Consider the following 17,956-nt stretch of genomic DNA (forward strand, 5'->3'; position numbering starts at 1 on the left):
CACCAATTCTAATACCTGGAAGTTTGATCAAATCAACTTTAAAATGAAGTCATTTGTGTATGCACTTGCACACACAAATAGAATGCTATATCCCTCTCCGACATCATTATGAGTGGATTACTACCCTTCCCTACTCCAAGGATATTGCAAACAAATTCTCAACCACCTTGTTGGTGTTTTTAATCTCAACCTGTAGGTAAGAATTGTGAATGTTTAACCTTCGATTTATCTCGGGACAGATATAACTTATCAAAATGTACATCAAGTCTTCCATCGAAACTATCCCAGGATGCAATTTCCCATTAATAATTAAATAGAACTATGTCTTTATGTATCACTACAATCAAATGATCCTATCGATTGGAGTTATCCAGAGAATTATTTTGGATACAAAGTACTTTCTTTACATTTTATGGATATATGTAAAAAGTGAATTAATCAACCTGGTTTATTATATAATAAAAATAAATATTAATAGACACATTCTACATAAAAACAACAAAATTTTTGAAAATTGTAACAAATACTAAAATCTTTTATCAAATAAATGTCATAAATAAAGATCGAAGTAAAAAACCTGTCTATAAAGATCAAAGTAAAAAATAAACCTTTCTATAAAGGTCAATTGTTTAGGTTACTAATACAAAGTATAATACAGACCATTGAACATGTATTTCAGCTTTATTTGCAAAGGTTACCTGCCTATAAAGGTCACTTTTCTCTAACTCTGACCTTTATAGGCAGGTTTAACTGTATAACCGCCTAGAACCATGACGACATTTAACGAAACTGCAGATGAAGCAACATATATGTACAAGAAAAATCATTATAATGAAGGAAAATTGATAGTGCACTTGTTTCTATTGCAATGATCCTGTGTACCAACATTTAATACACGTCAGGAATATCGGTAGTATATGGCAAAAAAAGTCATAACTAGAAAATAAATGGTTCAAATAAATAGAGTAATTGCAAATCAACAACTTATACTCTCACTTGTATGTCTAAATTTCTCTATAATCAACAAAGAAGTATGCCAAACAAAAATGTGGGCCCCAAATAAACAGGCAAGGGTGGACAGTCTTGTTACGGAAAAATATAATATCAGTACATCCCTCTTTAGCCTTACAGAGGGGATGTCAAAATTGATTTTAAACATTACCTTCATTTGCCAAATTCATAATATAAACTGATAATTCTGGTTTTTGTTCCCTCATCTTAACATTGTTGAATATTCTCTAAATGTCTACCGGTATATCATAACATGGTCTAAGTTTCTGAGGGCTATTCCAGAATTATCTGTGTGGGAGGGGTGGGAGGCACTTGTATTAAAATTTGATGGGTGGTGGGAGTAAATCCATGCCTTTCGAGAGTTCCTTAAATATTAATTATGTTTTAATATTTATTGGGGGGGGGGTCTCTGAAAAAAATGCCACCCCCCACCCCCACCACCAATGCCCACCCCTACACAGATAATTTTGGAACCCCATCCCCTACACAGATAATTTTGGAACAGCCCTGATTTCCACATGTATTGCACACCATATAATACAGGCTATATTTACTTTGTTCTGTCATTCAAGGATGAAAATTAATAAAATATCAAAATAAAATTTTGTTCTACAGCATTTATGACCAATACCTCTGTAGTATCACAATAATTATTGACCAGACACACTGTCAAAAATACAAACAGCCACTGAAAACTGTGTTTGCAATCTTTTGAAAATGTTTGTTTCCTTTGTCTTGACTAGATCCTATAGTTGATTGTAAGGCACTCTGATTGACAATGGAAGCAGACATTTTCAAAAGCTCACAAACAAAGTTTTTAAATTGCTGTTCATGTTAAAAAAAAATCATTCCAAATCAAATTCATACTAAACTGATGAATCTCATTCTGAATACACACACACTCTTGACTATCTAACAAGCTTAATTCAGTTACATGTAGCAGGTAGTTATTACAACAACTGAATATCTACTGGTATATACAACAACTGAATATCTACTGGTATATTTATCAAAGTAAAAATTCACGACAAAAAGCTAAAGTCACTGATAAAATAATTTCAGATAGAGCAAACACATATGTACATGATTGTCGTAATTCCGTGCACTGTATCAAACATATAAAATATCTAAATAATGATGACTAAAATAAATTAAACTGGAATACTTCATATCTAATGTGAAAATGTGAATACCCAGGAGTAAATCAAGGTACAAATTGAAGCCGTCAATTTCAAAATCGAAAAGAAAAAAGAAAGAAAAATAGAAACAGATCTATGTATAGCTAATATGTTTGAAAAAAACTACTGAACTAAGCAACCATCAACATCAATTAGATTTCTCCTTGACACCATTCTGGACAGCTCCGTTACTCTGAGGTTTTGACTTGTGGGATATGTATGACTGGTGATAGAAGTTCGCAAACAGTACGAGAAAAATTCCAGCGTACAGTGCAATCCAATAGGCAAACAGGGTGGGGTAGTTACAGTCCATGTACAACAGCTGTGAGGCGTGAATTAGGCAGAGTATAAACTGGGTCTGAAAAGTCAAATATAACATCCTTTATTAAATTTTTATAAATAAAATATTGAAAATTATTGATCTTATAAAAGTGATATTTTTCAAAATATCATTTTTTCTGATTAGACCAATCAAAACTCTGCTTAAAAATGACAATGGGGAATATTAAAAGCTGACCCGGTATATTTTGCTTTAAAAATGTAATAACAGAAAATCTAATGGTATCTTCAGTAATACCAAATGTATTTCAATCGTGTGGCTAATATTTTGATATTTTTCACAAGTGAGCACTCGTGAACAATATTAAAATATTCCTTTCACTCGTGAAAAATGTAACTGAAGACACTGTTAGATATCCTCTATATAAAAACTGAAATTTACTCAAGTAAACCAAGCATGATCAGTAAAATTAATTGGATGATGTTCCCTAAAGTCAGTGTAACTGGAATGTGAGGCTTGTATATTGCATGAAGTTTTTAGGCAAAATATACACTACAGTCAAACTTGTGTAAAATGATTGTTTAACCAGTCAAGCAAATTGGGGTTTACAGGTGGTCAATTTACACAGGTTACAAGACAAACTGGACCCGGAAATGGTAACATACTGCCTCGTCATCCTACATACATCCATAACATGCCATTATGGCCCAAACAATAAATCTGTTTTTTAAACCTCAATTTGACATTGGCTTCAGGCTTGTTGACTGTTACTTTTCAGTTTTCTAAAGTGATTACCTCCCTTTGTTCACTTTTAAACCCAAAACCAAACATGAATGTATCATAATCGGTATTGCCCATCAGGAAATTTATCTTTAACCATTGAAACTAAATAATCAAATTAGAATCTTTGTCTTTTAATACCAATAACTTGATCAAATTTCCCTTTCACATTTATTAATTTATTATACAGAAAATGTCAATACCTTTGTATGGCATTTTAATCGATCACAACTTTAATCTAGTCAATGGTTTATATAGCATGTATGCATATATCATAATTATTTTCATAAAAGTCAAATACCGTATTTGACCTAATAAGGGCGCAGGGCGCGGGTAATTGACAGTGGGGGCGCCCTTATTAAGATTAGTTATTCTGAAGTTATATGAAATAGACTATACCTTATAGCAGAATACCCAAGGTTGTGGAAACGGTAAAATATTCAGTCATAAAAATATTCCAGATGAAGATATCTATTCATTATCATATATTAAGCTTAAACATCACTTGAATACTCCTGTAAACTTGTAAACCATGCCAGCTGATCTTTAGACCAGAGAACGTGTGTTCCACCATTTATGTTCAAATGGAACTCTTTTGTGTTCTATTTATAGAAACAGGTGATTTCCCAGATCATATCAGACATCGTTTTCTTTGACCTAATAATTGATTTACAATGTCTTTTACTAGCTTTCTGTTCTGAACAAAAGTTATTTATCAACAAGAATGAAGTATTTACTTTATCTTCAAATAAAGATGGTAAGTTATTATTTGTATGTGTGTTTAGTTTTGGGTGCTCTTTGCACTGACATGTCATCCGTAGCCTGTAGGAATACACAAAATGTGGCGAAAACATGTGTTCCAGTTACTTAATTTGCTGAAGAAATTTGAACACATAAAGTAGCAAAATATTTCACACGAATTATTACTTTTGAACACCTTTTTGACACTCAGTCAAAGATTTATTTCCTTGAAAAAAAGGTAGGGGCGCCCTTATTAGGGCAGGCGCCCTTATTAGGTCAAATACGGTATTTAAACAAAGTATATGGTCAAAATTCAATTTGTGCATGGATAAATTGGATACAAGACCCTCTGATTCATTCAAAGTGAAAGTGACATTCTACAGATTAAGAAAAAGATGAATTAATCGTCCTCAATACTCTAATGGCTACATTCACTTTTACTCTCTCCACCTCTGGATTATACGTACTGATAGCAAAATTAACTGTAACCTCTGGAGTATTGAAGATGAACACTTACCAGCTGCATTTTTGTCATATACTTTTTCCACCAGAGGTATTTTTGATACTGAGGCCCAAGAGCTGCCAGGCCATAATAAGTATACATCATCAGATGTATGAAGGAGTTTAACAGTGCATGGAAGGTGCCAAACCCACCTACAACGACAAAGACAAAAAAGGTACTCATCTTAAATTTTACCTCCAAATGAATAAAAACCCAGTACTGCCTGATAAGATATTTCAATACATTATTTTGTATTCTAAATGTACATGTATAATACTATCAACTAGGTGAGAAAACTGACCTAAATCTCAATTAATGTATTTTATAATAGATGAACAGATATACAGGTGTAGCACAGATATATACAGGTGTAGAACAGATATATACAAGTGTACAACAGATATACAGGTGTACAACATATATATACAGGTGTACAGCAGATATATACAGGTGTACAACAGTATACAGGTGTACAACAGATATATACATGTGACAACAGATATACAGGTGTACAACAGATATATACAGGTGACAACAGATATACAGGTGTACAACAGATATATACAGGTGTACAACAGATATACAGGTGTACAACAGATATATACAGGTGTACAACAGATATATACAGGTGTACAACAGATATATACAGGTGTACAACAGATATATACCGTGTAAAACAGATATATACAGGTGTACAACAGATATATACAGGTGTACAACAGATATATAAAGGTGTACAACAGATATACAGGTGTACAACAGATATATACAGGTGTACAACAGATATACAGGTGTACAACAGATAAATACAGGTGTACAACAGATATACAGGTGTACAACAGATATACAGGTGTACAACAGATATATACAGGTGTACAACAGATATATACAGGTGTACAACAGATATACAGGTGTACAACAGATATATACAGGTGTACAACAGATATACAGGTGTACAACAGATATATACAGGTGTACAACAGATATATACAGGTGTACAACAGATATACAGGTGTACAACAGATATATACAGGTGTACAACAGATATACAGGTGTACAACAGATATATACAGGTGTACAACAGATATACAGGTGTACAACAGATATATACAGGTGTACAACAGATATACAGGTGTACAACAGATATACAGGTGTACAACAGATATACAGGTGTACAACAGATATATACAGGTGTACAACAGATATATACAGGTGTACAACAGATATAAAGGTGTACAACAGATATACAGGTGTACAACAGATATACAGGTGTACAACAGATATACAGGCTACACCAGTGATATGTTATAAAGTTTTGTTACCTGGCACAAACTTGACCCCAAACCACCAGGAGAAGGGCATAATGCCATGATGGAACACATGTAGGAAGGAAACCTGGCGGAACTTTTTTCTCATTATGAAGAAAATCTGAAATAAAACAAAATTGTCATCAATACATGTAAAAACTGTCTTCCATTATCTTCCATAACTAAACATTTCAGTGAAACACATCCCCCGATCAATGTTGGTCAAAGGTCAAAGTGAAGGTCAGAGTGACCTACTTTTAGGACATGATACACAGCTCCAAATAGGTGAATCTATGCCACGAGTATCAGATGCAGCAATCTGAAGTGAAGATGGAAGGATGGACAGAAGGACACAAGGACGGATAGGCACAGTGCAATCCTATAGTTTGATTCCCAGTGGGGTACTTATAACATGTTAACATGTAATATTACAATATATTCAATGAAATACTTACTGTGTCAAAAAGTTCTATGAATTTTGATATGTAAAACCACCAGCAGGCACTGGCCATCTGTAATGATAGAAAAGATACAGGTAAACACACCAGTAATGATAGAAAAGATACAGGTAAACACACCGGTAATGATAGAAAAGATACAGGTAAACACACCAGTAATGATAGAAAAGGTACAGGTAAACACACCGGTAATGATAGAAAAGATACAGGTAAACACACCGGTAATGATAGAAAAGATACAGGTAAACACACCGGTAATGATAGAAAAGGTACAGGTAAACACACCGGTAATGATAGAAAAGATACAGGTAAACACACCGGTAATGATAGAAAAGATACAGGTAAACACACCGGTAATGATAGAAAAGATACAGGTAAACACACCGGTAATGATAGAAAAGATACAGGTAAACACACCGGTAATGATAGAAAAGATACAGGTAAACACACCGGTAATGATAGAAAAGATACAGGTAAACACAACGGTAATGATAGAAAAGATACAGGTTAATAACACACCGGTAATGATAGTAAAGATACAGGTAAACACACCAGTAATGATAGTAAAGATACAGGTAAACACACCGGTAATGATAGAAAAGATACAGGTAAACACACCGGTAATGATAGAAAAGATACAGGTAAACACACCGGTAATGATAGAAAAGATACAGGTTAATAACACACCGGTAATGATAGAAAAGATACAGGTAAACACACCAGTAATGATAGTAAAGATACAGGTAAACACACCGGTAATGATAGAAAAGATACAGGTTAACACACTGGTAATGATAGAAAAGATACAGGTAAACACACCGGTAATGATAGAAAAGATACAGGTTAACACCGGTAATGATAGAAAAGATACAGGTAAACACACTGGTAATGATAGAAAAGATACAGGTAAACACACCAGTAATAATAGTAAAGATACAGGTAAACACAACGGTAATGATATTCATACTCTTTTTAAAGCTTCCATGTATCTGTTTTTTATGGACTATATAAAACAACGCAGAACTGAAAAACAGAAAATACACTAATCCTACAACATACATAAATACCATAGTTATTAGGCTCCTGGGGGGGGGGCTATAGGTTTTCTCTCTGTATTTGTTGTAAGTATGCATGCATTTAAATGCCAAAGCTTGTCGGCACTCTAATGGCTTCATTCCTTGAGGGATTTTGATAAAACTTCAGACAATGATAAAGGACCATAATATCTCGGACAAGATTGAGTTTCAAGGTTTTAGGATCAAGGTCAATGTCACAGTTACTATTTTTAGCTGAGGCTGGTAGGGGACATGAATACCCACTATGCTTGTCATTACTGATAACACAGTTGTATTTTAACACAAATTAACCCAATCCTAATACAGAATTACTACTTCAGTGTTACTTACCCTCATAGCTGCCTTGGAGTTGGAGTAGTCCACAGGCTGACAATGTAAACTGTACCCAGTAGCCCACCCTGACAACAGGAACTGTAAGAGAGAAAAAATAAGCGAGGAAAGCTCCAGACAACCTTAAAATGCTTAGTAAAATAACTGTTTAAAATATGATCAAACTCTGCTAAGGGAAGCAAAAAATATGTCACGATGGTAAATTCTGCCAAGTAGAGGATTGGTTGAAATCTGAGGGAGACCTCCACAAAATATTCAAATTTGCAACCTGAGGGAGATCTCCAGAAAATATTCAAATTTTCAAACTAACAAAGGGCAATAACTCTATCAAAAATCACCAACTCTACTGAGATTCCAGAAGGATCTTGGCACCCATCAATGAATGTACAGACCATGGGTGTAGGGTAATTTGAAAACCATATCATCTGATGGTGGTGGGCTAGAAATATTACAGACATTATATAAAGTGTGAATACATCTGTCTTTAACAGAGTTTGTGAAATTACCACTCATGCCAAACACATATCATTTAATTTTCAATATCCTTGCCATTTTATCATATTTAGTTAAAAATAAATAAATAAATGTCATCTCTGGTAACATTTATAATAACATGATGTCATCAATTTCATTTAATTTTCAATTTCCTTGCAATTTTATTTTATTTAGTTAAAATTAAATAAATAAATGTCATCTCCAGTAACATTTATAACAACAAGGACCCACCTCCATAAAGATGTACGTAGACAGGGCGACCATTCCAAGGTTGTACACCAACAAGACATTTTTGATGTCCAATGGTTTCCTGTTTGCCATTAGTGAGGGACCAAGGAGAACGATGATGACATACAACACACAAATAACGAGGCTGGGAACAAAACTGGACATCATGAACCAATCCTCTACACGTGGATCTGGAAAGATAATATGGAAAGATATCTTTGTATATCATCAAAGAATGTATATTATTCTTGTTTGGTATTATTCACGGAGGACTTTATTTTTCTATATCTGCTGCCATTCTCAGAATACTAAATCCCCTGCCCAACCTCGTCATGAAGAATTAATAGCCTAGCTTTTATCGGGGAACCTTTTTTCTATAGGTTCAAAAGTTGTATACAGTAAAACCCAGCTATATTGCCACCCGTTATACCGCCAAACCCACTTATCGCCATGAATTTATTCAGAACGGATTTCCCTCCATATAAATACACCCGTTATACCGCCAAACTCGTTTACCGCCATCCGCCATCATGTTTCCTGGATGTTTTGTTGTACGATGCCTGACTGCCGACTTGACAGCTAATCGGCTCTACACACTCTGACCTCATGTACACATACGAAATCAATGACAGAGCTAGAGTACATTTTAAAGTTATTTTTTTCATTGTCATACGTACATCTGCTTTATGTGAATATGATTTGGATTTCAACGGCAAACCTCATATACCGCCAAACTCGTTATATCGCCAAAATGTCAGGAAACAGAAGGTGGCGATATAACGGGGTTTCACTGTACATTTACCTGCATTAATGAGAACTTCATCCCACATTTTCTGGGCATTTAATATGAATCCTGCCATTTTTCAAGGCTCTCTTTCTGACTTCCCCTGCTTTTATCTGAAAACAGAAACTAAATTTGCTGACAAATATGGCAGAGAGATCTATACAAATGTTGACAATTAACAAAAATGAAACAACATTCCGACAGATTAAATAACAATTAACCCATATTTTGACTGAAGGAGGATTTTCTTTATATCATTTTCCTTGTGGGAAACACCAATAGTACAGTTAAGGTGGTACCAGGAGGTATAAAACACTGCAGTAAAAAACTACATTATACAGGTAAGGGCATTCTAAATTGTCCAGCTAGGTTAACTAATATTTGTTTTTTTAATCAAGGTGAGAACTACAGTTCTAACAGTTTTGACAAATGATATCTCAATAATTTTATTCAAAGTAAATGATCCTTACCACTCACACAATTATATCTCAATCTTTTCCTTTTAAAAAATAACAAAAAGGAGGATTTACAAAAAATAATCCACTGTAAAGTGCCATTAGGAACTTACTCTACCGTAACACAGCTGAATAATTCAATTTTATAGGCTCATAGAAATCTTTGGTCACGCATGGATGAATTCTTTATCATAAATGTACTAGCTATTGCTGTAAGCTAACCAGCAGCATTTGCATTACTCGTATGTTAAAAAACACTCAACAGATCATTTTTAACAACCAGGTTACTTGGTAATCATATTTCTGCAATTCTTCAAGATGTCTTCCAAGATTTTACTTTCAAATTTTATCAAATTACTTAGTTTACTTCATTTAATCTTTGTTCCTTAGCTTGAAGAAATTCCTTAACTTAAAATTTTCCAAGCATTATTGAATCTAAGGGGAAAATCGATGTTTAAAAACTTTCCATTTTAAAATTCAGTTATTAATACAGACAATCTCGTTCATGCTACATGACAAATGCACACTTTTTGTATTCTATTGTATTATTTGCACAAAAGGTAATAACTTAATATCTGATATTGTTTGAACTTGTTTGGAATTATGGTTGGATGCACTGTTTTTCCATTATAAGAAAAAAATCATATTTAATTATGATATTGAATTTGCTACATCTGTTATTTCTTATTTCATATCCATAACAGTTGAACAATCAAATATTTAACATATGTTGTCTTTTTTTTTTAATGTGAAACCAAAGAAGAAATCAAGGGTACATACAGATTAAAAGGTTATGAAGATCAGAAATTCTTTTTTTATGATACAGAAAAAAAGACCTCACAAGTGTATTCAACGTACCATACAGGCTGAAAATTAATATTGGAGATCGTGAGTCAATGGAAAACTTGTAACGTTTTGAAGAAATGTTGGCAACATATATCTTGACCTTATACAGTAGGCTATACTGTACACAATTATATTTTCTAAATTTCACTTGATATTCAAATTACCTAAGCAATTTAAGCAAGTTTTAGTTGAGAAGTTGCATTTCAGCAGAGCTAAATTTTGAAGTCAAGAAAATCAATATGCTATAACATTTATTTGAAATAATTCTGTATACCTTACTAAGGCTTACTTTATCTTCTTCATTTTTTTTTCATTGCCAAATTAAAAAAAAAAATGAAAAACCTAACTTACAATAGAGTTCTACTGAAAGTTCCTACCAGAAAAGAGAGGAAGGAATGTCACTGTAACGTTTTCCTATGAAATATTGTTCACAGCCCTTTGTACCCCACTTTTACTGTTAATGTTATTCGGTTTCCACCAGATACCGTCACCGATAAGCTAATTTTGATTTATTGTCAATATTTGTGGCACACATGGGGTGTCCACAATAAATTACGTTATGATAGTACAATATCGGTATACTTGCAATTTGGTTTCAAACACAGATCGGGAGGAATAATTTGAGCAAGGTTTACGATGAGAATTTTAACGAAGACTGAAATTATAAACTTTTAACTGTACTACCATTCCTCTGTCACATCTATCAACACATGTAACTTATGTCAACAAGACCCTGCCCGGCACACATGCAAATACCAAGTGCTGATCAGTAAGCTTTTAAAAGTTAAACAGTGTGAGAAAACATTTAACAAAACCCGACATTACTTCCTAAGTTTTAGTGACATTATATCTGAACATATAATATCACTTGTAAATAAAATATTACCTTAGTCGGTTAGCGACCTCGTGTGTGCACACCGTAGGCCAGTCCGTGGTGCTGCACTATATGCGCATGTGCAATAGGAAGATGAAGCGGTCAGCGTAACCTTGGTGCATATGAGCAAACTTTCACTTATTTTTTTTCTGAACTTGTCAAAGTGTTGACCCTGGGTTTCGAATAAGTATAGATATATTGATAAGAAATAAATAAATAAGCTGAATAACTGTATTGCTTCACATATGAAGTATCACATCACAGAACAAATGATTAAATTATTATGTTTTCTGTAAAAGGGAAAGTAGAACTATATATAGAAAGTGATATTTGCGGTAACCAAGATGAAGGGGTTCGACGCTCACTTGGGGCAGATATGTAAGGTTTTTTTTTTTAAATTAAATATTTTTTTTCACCATATATTGTTTTAATGTCTAATCACATATATAATATATAAGAAAAGAAACAGTCTTACATTTACATATATCATCCTGAGGTCATTAATTATATTATTAACGCGTTCAATTAGTACATAAATCAGCATGGTACGCTTCATTATCCAACCCCAGGTAGTCTAATAATTAAAAATGGTGATAATAGTGAAATGTAACACTTTGATTATAATTATGCATCAGGAAGCCGTTTTCTGCATATAACAGTTATCACTAATTTAGGGACTTCACTTTCCATATATATATATATATATGAAGACAAAATTAACGCCCCTCTACTCAACATGTATATAATATCGTGTGTTTTTTCGAATGTTGTTGTGTGTAAAGTCGGCATATAATATTATATACATGTATGGGAATTATTCGGAACTCCTTCCGTGTCCTAAAAATAGAGAAGTGTATGCGTCATAAGTGGTTATACGTCCTTTTTTGTATATATACTATAGTAAATAGTAAATAGGACACCAATAGTATGACGAAATATTGCTGCTATCCCCTGAATAGTATAATAATAGTGATTTAATGAAATTTTATCTGAACCGGTATGTTTAACAGTGTATTGGATGCGAATTTTTATATACATTTGTTAATCAAGCTAAATTGTCTAAGTGCAGAAATCATTATGCACGGCTTCAGTACAGTACTTCAATGATAAGGCCAGCTTAAAAGGTCATGCCATTCTCACAATCCCCTTTTTTCACAACGTAAAAAACATCACTTTTCATAAAGAAAAAAAAGGACATTTTTTTCTGAAATATCTTTTTATTAAGTCTTCCATCTTTCGTATGCTATTCGTTTATTTCTAATACTAGTTAATTAAAATATCTCATTATGAGATTACAGGTACATGTATTTTCGAAGGGTCTTTCTAAGATGGCTGATTTCGGCCATGTCGTACTGCAAGTCGCATTGGCGCCCCGTAAACGCGAAAGTGCAATAATGCGCCATACGAAGTCACATTGGTGTGTTAATTTGTCGCATGGCGCACTGTCGCTCTTCACATTGCGCGTTGTCGCACGTTGTCGCGCGTTGTCGCACGTAATGTGGCGTTGGTGGGGCGCCAAGGGACAGTGCGACATGGCCGAAATCAGCCTCTATAGGAAAGTACTGAATCGTTTTCCTTGGTAAGCGAGTAGGTCGTCGTTACAACCGATCAAGTAGGATTTTGACAAAACAGAAACAAGTAAATACCATTGTACCATATGTTTTACCGAGGGACAGTTAAGTATATTGCCTCCAGAGACACTCTCAGATAGAATTTCTCCATAGGGACTCGAGTGTATTGTTTCCATGTATTATGGAGCACCCGGGGTAGATTAGTTCCAGGACCACTCTAGTAGATTTCTCTCGAACTTCACAGATGCATTCCTGTTTTGTAAGGGGCTGTAACCTTGCCTTTCCTGATTAGAGAAAAGATAGCTTACTGATGCCTTTTTTCCGGAAACGGCACGGCTCTCATTTTATTTAATTATGTGTAGATAACCCGCACACATATATACGTGTATATATATATACAAAGTTATCACAAGTCTAGAACATAATCTGCTGTTAAACTTTTAAATCTTTCACTCAGGTTGATATATCTCGGTCTTTTGTCTCCAGAAACACTCGAGTAAATAAGTTTTCGAAGGACATTACAACAGCTCTAGGTATTCAAATACACGTATACTTCCGTCCTCATTGCCAACCCAAATATGCCCAGCATTGTCTACAGCTATCCCTAGGGGGCGCCTTATCCCGTCATCTTTATTGAGTAAGTACTTCTGGAAAACACCATTTCTGTCGAGGACATGAATGACGTCGTTGAAGCGATCAGATATGAAAATGTTGTCGTGCTGGTCCACACAAAGTCCCCAAGGCTCAAACCTCTCCTTGTGTCCCTCATCTTTGTCACTTCCTTCTCCCCTGTAAGATGACCTCACGTGACCATCTAACGTGACAAATATGACAGCGCCATCTTTGCCCCTGTCGGTCACACAAACCGTACCATTACTGGTGACAGCAAGACGGTCTGGATGGCAAAAAATCGGATTGCCGTTGTCTTGAATAATCTCATTTTCAACATCCCCGGTATCTTGTGTCAAAATGGACACCATGTGGCGAGTTGAATCCTTGCTCGTGACATAGAACTTCTCAACAAAGTAACAAATCCCACGGACAGTGTCATCGATGGAAGCAAAGGTCGTTACAGAATTGTCGATTCCAATTTTCCAGATGACGCGTCCTCGAAGTTCTGTGACGAAGAGATTCCCGTTTGGAAAGCAGCAGATGTCATTGGCCTCCCCTGGTAGTTTGAGGAATTGTCGGATTGCACCGCTCTTTGAATAGAGCTGTATTGTCTCCGATGTATCACATATAACCCATGCCTCGTCATCCGATACTGGGCAGATCGAGTAAGGTCGACCCGGGCAATAAAATGTCGGCACTTTCTTGTCTGTTGGAGAAAAATTGAGGATTGGCAGTACAGAAACCTGTGTTTCGCCCAATAATTCTCCTTGTGGCAGTGAGGTCGCCTCAAAGCTTGTTTGAGCGCTCTCCAAAGAACATGCTGGTATCTCTGTGGGAACAGACTCCAGACGCTTACTTATGTTATAGTTTGTTTGCAGTAGGAGTCCATCAGGGGCCAGATCGAATATTTGATCCGAAATAATCGCCAGGCTCTTTATTGATAGGTAAACTCGCTCCATCTCCGCCCGGAATCTTTCGATAGATGACAAATATTGGTCCAGAGTTTCATCAACACCCTTAAGCTTCCTTGCGCATGCTGCATCGATTTCTCTTTTCAAGTCATCGGCTGTATCCAAAATATGCTGTTTTGTCTTGTTCACGTCTTTTTTAAATCGTTCTGTTTCTTTGTCAGCCTTTTTAATGTTGTTCTTTATATAGGGTAGATAAGCACGCACACCGTCTGCCAATCTCGACAATTCTTCCTTCCTCACTTTGGCAGCGATGGCCGCGTCCTCTAACTTATGGTCGAGATGAGAGTCTTTACACTGCATACACAAAAGCGCATTGCATGGTTTACAAACGAAACACATTTCTTCGTTTTCATGTTCCGGACACGTGCATTGTCTCGCGAGGGATGTACTGAGCACCTTCTCTTGCTCTACCAAGAGGACAAGTTTGTGGGATTTGGTGGCCTTCATTTTCTCGTGGACGTTTTTACAGGACAAACAGATATTGTCATTACAGTCCACACACGTCGCAACCGCTCCGGATCCAGCATCACACTGCTGACATGGATTCTTGGAGGCGTTCATTGCGTCATAAACCAACACGTAGAGATTGTCTGGTAAGCCGGAGACGCCATCTTGCGGAATGTCAATGAGTACGAGACACAGAGGGCAGCGAAATGACCCCGGCTCCTCGGGGGTACACTTCCTCTCTATGTAATCATCAAGACACTTAGAACAGAAGGTGTGGTAACAAGGTAATAGCTTTGGACTGCGTAGTGTTCCAGAACACATGCCACATCGTAACGGATTCGCGTGTTTCTGCTTGTAAGCTTCTTTCTTCTTTACCTCATCCTTGGCGCCAGATTTCCCAGGTTGTCCAATTTGCGTAAAGGACTGAGATGTTTTCGTAAAGCGCCTTTTCATCATTTTGATATTTGTTCTATTCAGAAAGAAAATGTTGAAACATTTTGAATGATTATATATACGTCAGACACCGTTTTCAGGTGATAAAGTCCAATGCCATTGTTAAAACCATTCGTCATTTCTAACTCGTCACAACGTTCCCATGTACAAATGTGATACGAAAAACTATGGACTTCCGTGGTTAAGCTCCCGATCCGTGTGCTTTAGTGTATAAAATGCTCGATCTGTATACTCGGAGATAAGTCTCGGCGACAGCAGGCTGTGTGTATTTATATACATATATGTATATCGCTCGATAACTGATCATGAATATTGATACATTTTAGGGTTGGTCTGCACCGCGGCATGTCTGATGACCGCACCGATAAAACGGTAATTCAACAAATGGACCAACAAGAATTAAATTTAACGCAATCAGTGATCCAGGGAATTCAAATCCAGTCCATTATAACCCTTCTCTGGAATAGCGGGTTGTGTCACGGAGACAAAGAGAAGAAAGAACCCGTCAATGATGATAGATAGTATTAGTCCACTGGTAATTAAGTGCGTCACATATATAATCAGCAGAAACAAATCTAGCGATACGTATCGGCAGACTAGTATTTATAGAGGCGTGGTAGGTATACAATGGACTATATATTCTGTTATATATATAAACAAATTTGACGGTGACATGGAGTATTTATATAATTAGAAAAGCGATGCCATTGGGAACTTTAAAACTGCAGCTTCTGGTGACTTTGGGGAGTACAAAACTGTTCTTTCCGTGTGTCTGAAAATTTTAATAATTTAATTTCAAAATTCATTTCAATTCAGAGTCATTTTTGAAAGACATTTCCCTTTCACATAAATTAGTAAATGCATGTTCTAAAAAAATTAATGATTTCTCAAATGGCTCAGTAGTGCAAACATCTGAAGACCAATTAAAATCGCCAATATGTGTAATGTAAAGACATGTACTGTAATACACAAATAATTTGTTATACACCTGTACGGTATAGGGCATCTGTTAAACGATGTAAATCCCATTTCGTCTTCTGAAGTATTCATGCCCATACATTTTCAGTGATACACCAAATGTTTTGTGGTAATACGGACGGGTAGTTTAATGACATAAAGGTCCAGTCACCCTTATAATTTGTTGCAGTCATCTTAACATCCGACAAAAATCAAAAGCAGGGAAATTTCAATACCACAAATCTGATTCACACCAGTGGTTGCTTATAGATTTTCGCGTTTATGAACATCCTCTATAATCCAGTGGTTACTTTCAGAAAGCGAATGTGATACATTATGAATGAAGTGGAGAGCTCTAGGATTAGCATGAGGACTGGTCCATGATTTAAAGATATGGATGGAGTGGAAGGGTTATCCCGAGAAGTTGGGCTTCAGGAGCTAGCATACAAGGGAAGGTAGAAAATTTCAGGATTTAGCTAAAAGGACCAGATAGGTCCGGAGCTTCATGATTCAGCAATAAAGATGATTGTGTAGGACTTCAGGAGTGTAAGTGGTAGGATTAGGAGAAGTCCGTGATTTAAAATTAGTGGGTGGACGGGGACTTTTAGGATACGCTCCGGGTTTAGCGCGAGATATACTAATCAACCCTTTTGTATACATTCGTTCACTCTCAATTTACTCTACACATGAAAATGCGCATGATCAACAGAGATCAATACATTATACCCAATGTAGTTTTGGGGATAATAGAACTTCACGCGAGGACTGTTTGAAAGACACACAAGTGTGTGGCCCATTTCAACATGACTTCAGTAATACACTTGCAGCTGTTCCGTCATTTCAAAAGTGCGGAGGGGGTTGCGTTAGCAAAGAGCGCTGACCACTAGCCTCATCCGGGGAAGATCCAAGGTTTGTGGTTCGACGTAACCGGTCTGTGCTCTCGTGGTTGTGTCCTTAGGAAAGACATTTTGCCCTAATTGCTTTGGATGGCATGCAATGGGACTCACGTATGTTGTGCAGTGAGGTAGTCACCAACTACTACAAAGAGACATGCCTCAAAATGACAACGGCTGATGAAGCGTTCAATCCAGCAAAAAAACAAGACTGAAAGTCTTCCCTGCTAAACTTACTTACCAATCTTCGTATGATGCTGTGAACATTACTGCACTTAAACCATCGTTTGACGATGTTTCTATTTCTGTTTAGATAGTGCATTTCAAGCGAGAGAGAAACCTTTGGGAGTACGCCATTTGGACATTTCAAGACCATTCCATTGCCCAAAATGACCATAGCCGTTGACGGACCGTTAAACACAATCAATCGCACTTCCATGTTTACCACTGGTATTTCTTCCCAGAGGTCCATAGGGCCTGTATACAGAGATATATGATGAGACTATGTTTTTTTTTTTACCCAGAATGCCTCATTCAAGATGGCTGCCTGGTCGCATACCTTTCCAGAAGTCACATACCTTTCAAGAAATTACAGTCAAACTTCGATGTTTCGAAGTTCAAGGGACTAAAAGAAAAACTTCGAAACAGCGGGACTTCGAATTATTCATGGTTGACAATAGCCCGAGTTTTCTCTGGCCCTGTCACCA

General features: G+C 36.1%; 2 protein-coding genes across 2 annotated transcripts; both read right to left on the reverse strand.

The window, feature by feature from the left end:
• Positions 1 to 1,463: 1,463 nt before the first annotated feature.
• LOC117325969 (elongation of very long chain fatty acids protein 7-like) lies at positions 1,464 to 11,419 on the reverse strand. The gene is made up of 8 exons (XM_033882509.1): positions 11,358 to 11,419; positions 9,189 to 9,283; positions 8,390 to 8,577; positions 7,664 to 7,744; positions 6,255 to 6,311; positions 5,815 to 5,920; positions 4,508 to 4,644; positions 1,464 to 2,547 (listed from the first exon to the last, which is right to left on the reverse strand). The coding sequence occupies exons 2-8, from the start codon at positions 9,244 to 9,246 to the stop codon at positions 2,338 to 2,340; spliced, it is 837 nt and encodes a 278-aa protein (XP_033738400.1). The 5' UTR covers positions 9,247 to 9,283; positions 11,358 to 11,419; the 3' UTR covers positions 1,464 to 2,337.
• A 1,163-nt stretch (positions 11,420 to 12,582) lies between these two features.
• On the reverse strand, positions 12,583 to 15,359 carry LOC117325970 (tripartite motif-containing protein 2-like). The gene has a single exon (XM_033882510.1). The coding sequence runs from the start codon at positions 15,265 to 15,267 to the stop codon at positions 13,435 to 13,437; it is 1,833 nt and encodes a 610-aa protein (XP_033738401.1). The 5' UTR covers positions 15,268 to 15,359; the 3' UTR covers positions 12,583 to 13,434.
• Between the last annotated feature and the right edge of the window lie 2,597 nt (positions 15,360 to 17,956).

Source organism: Pecten maximus, chromosome 4 (genome assembly GCF_902652985.1).
Source record: "Pecten maximus chromosome 4, xPecMax1.1, whole genome shotgun sequence".
Lineage (NCBI taxonomy): Eukaryota > Metazoa > Mollusca > Bivalvia > Pectinida > Pectinidae > Pecten > Pecten maximus.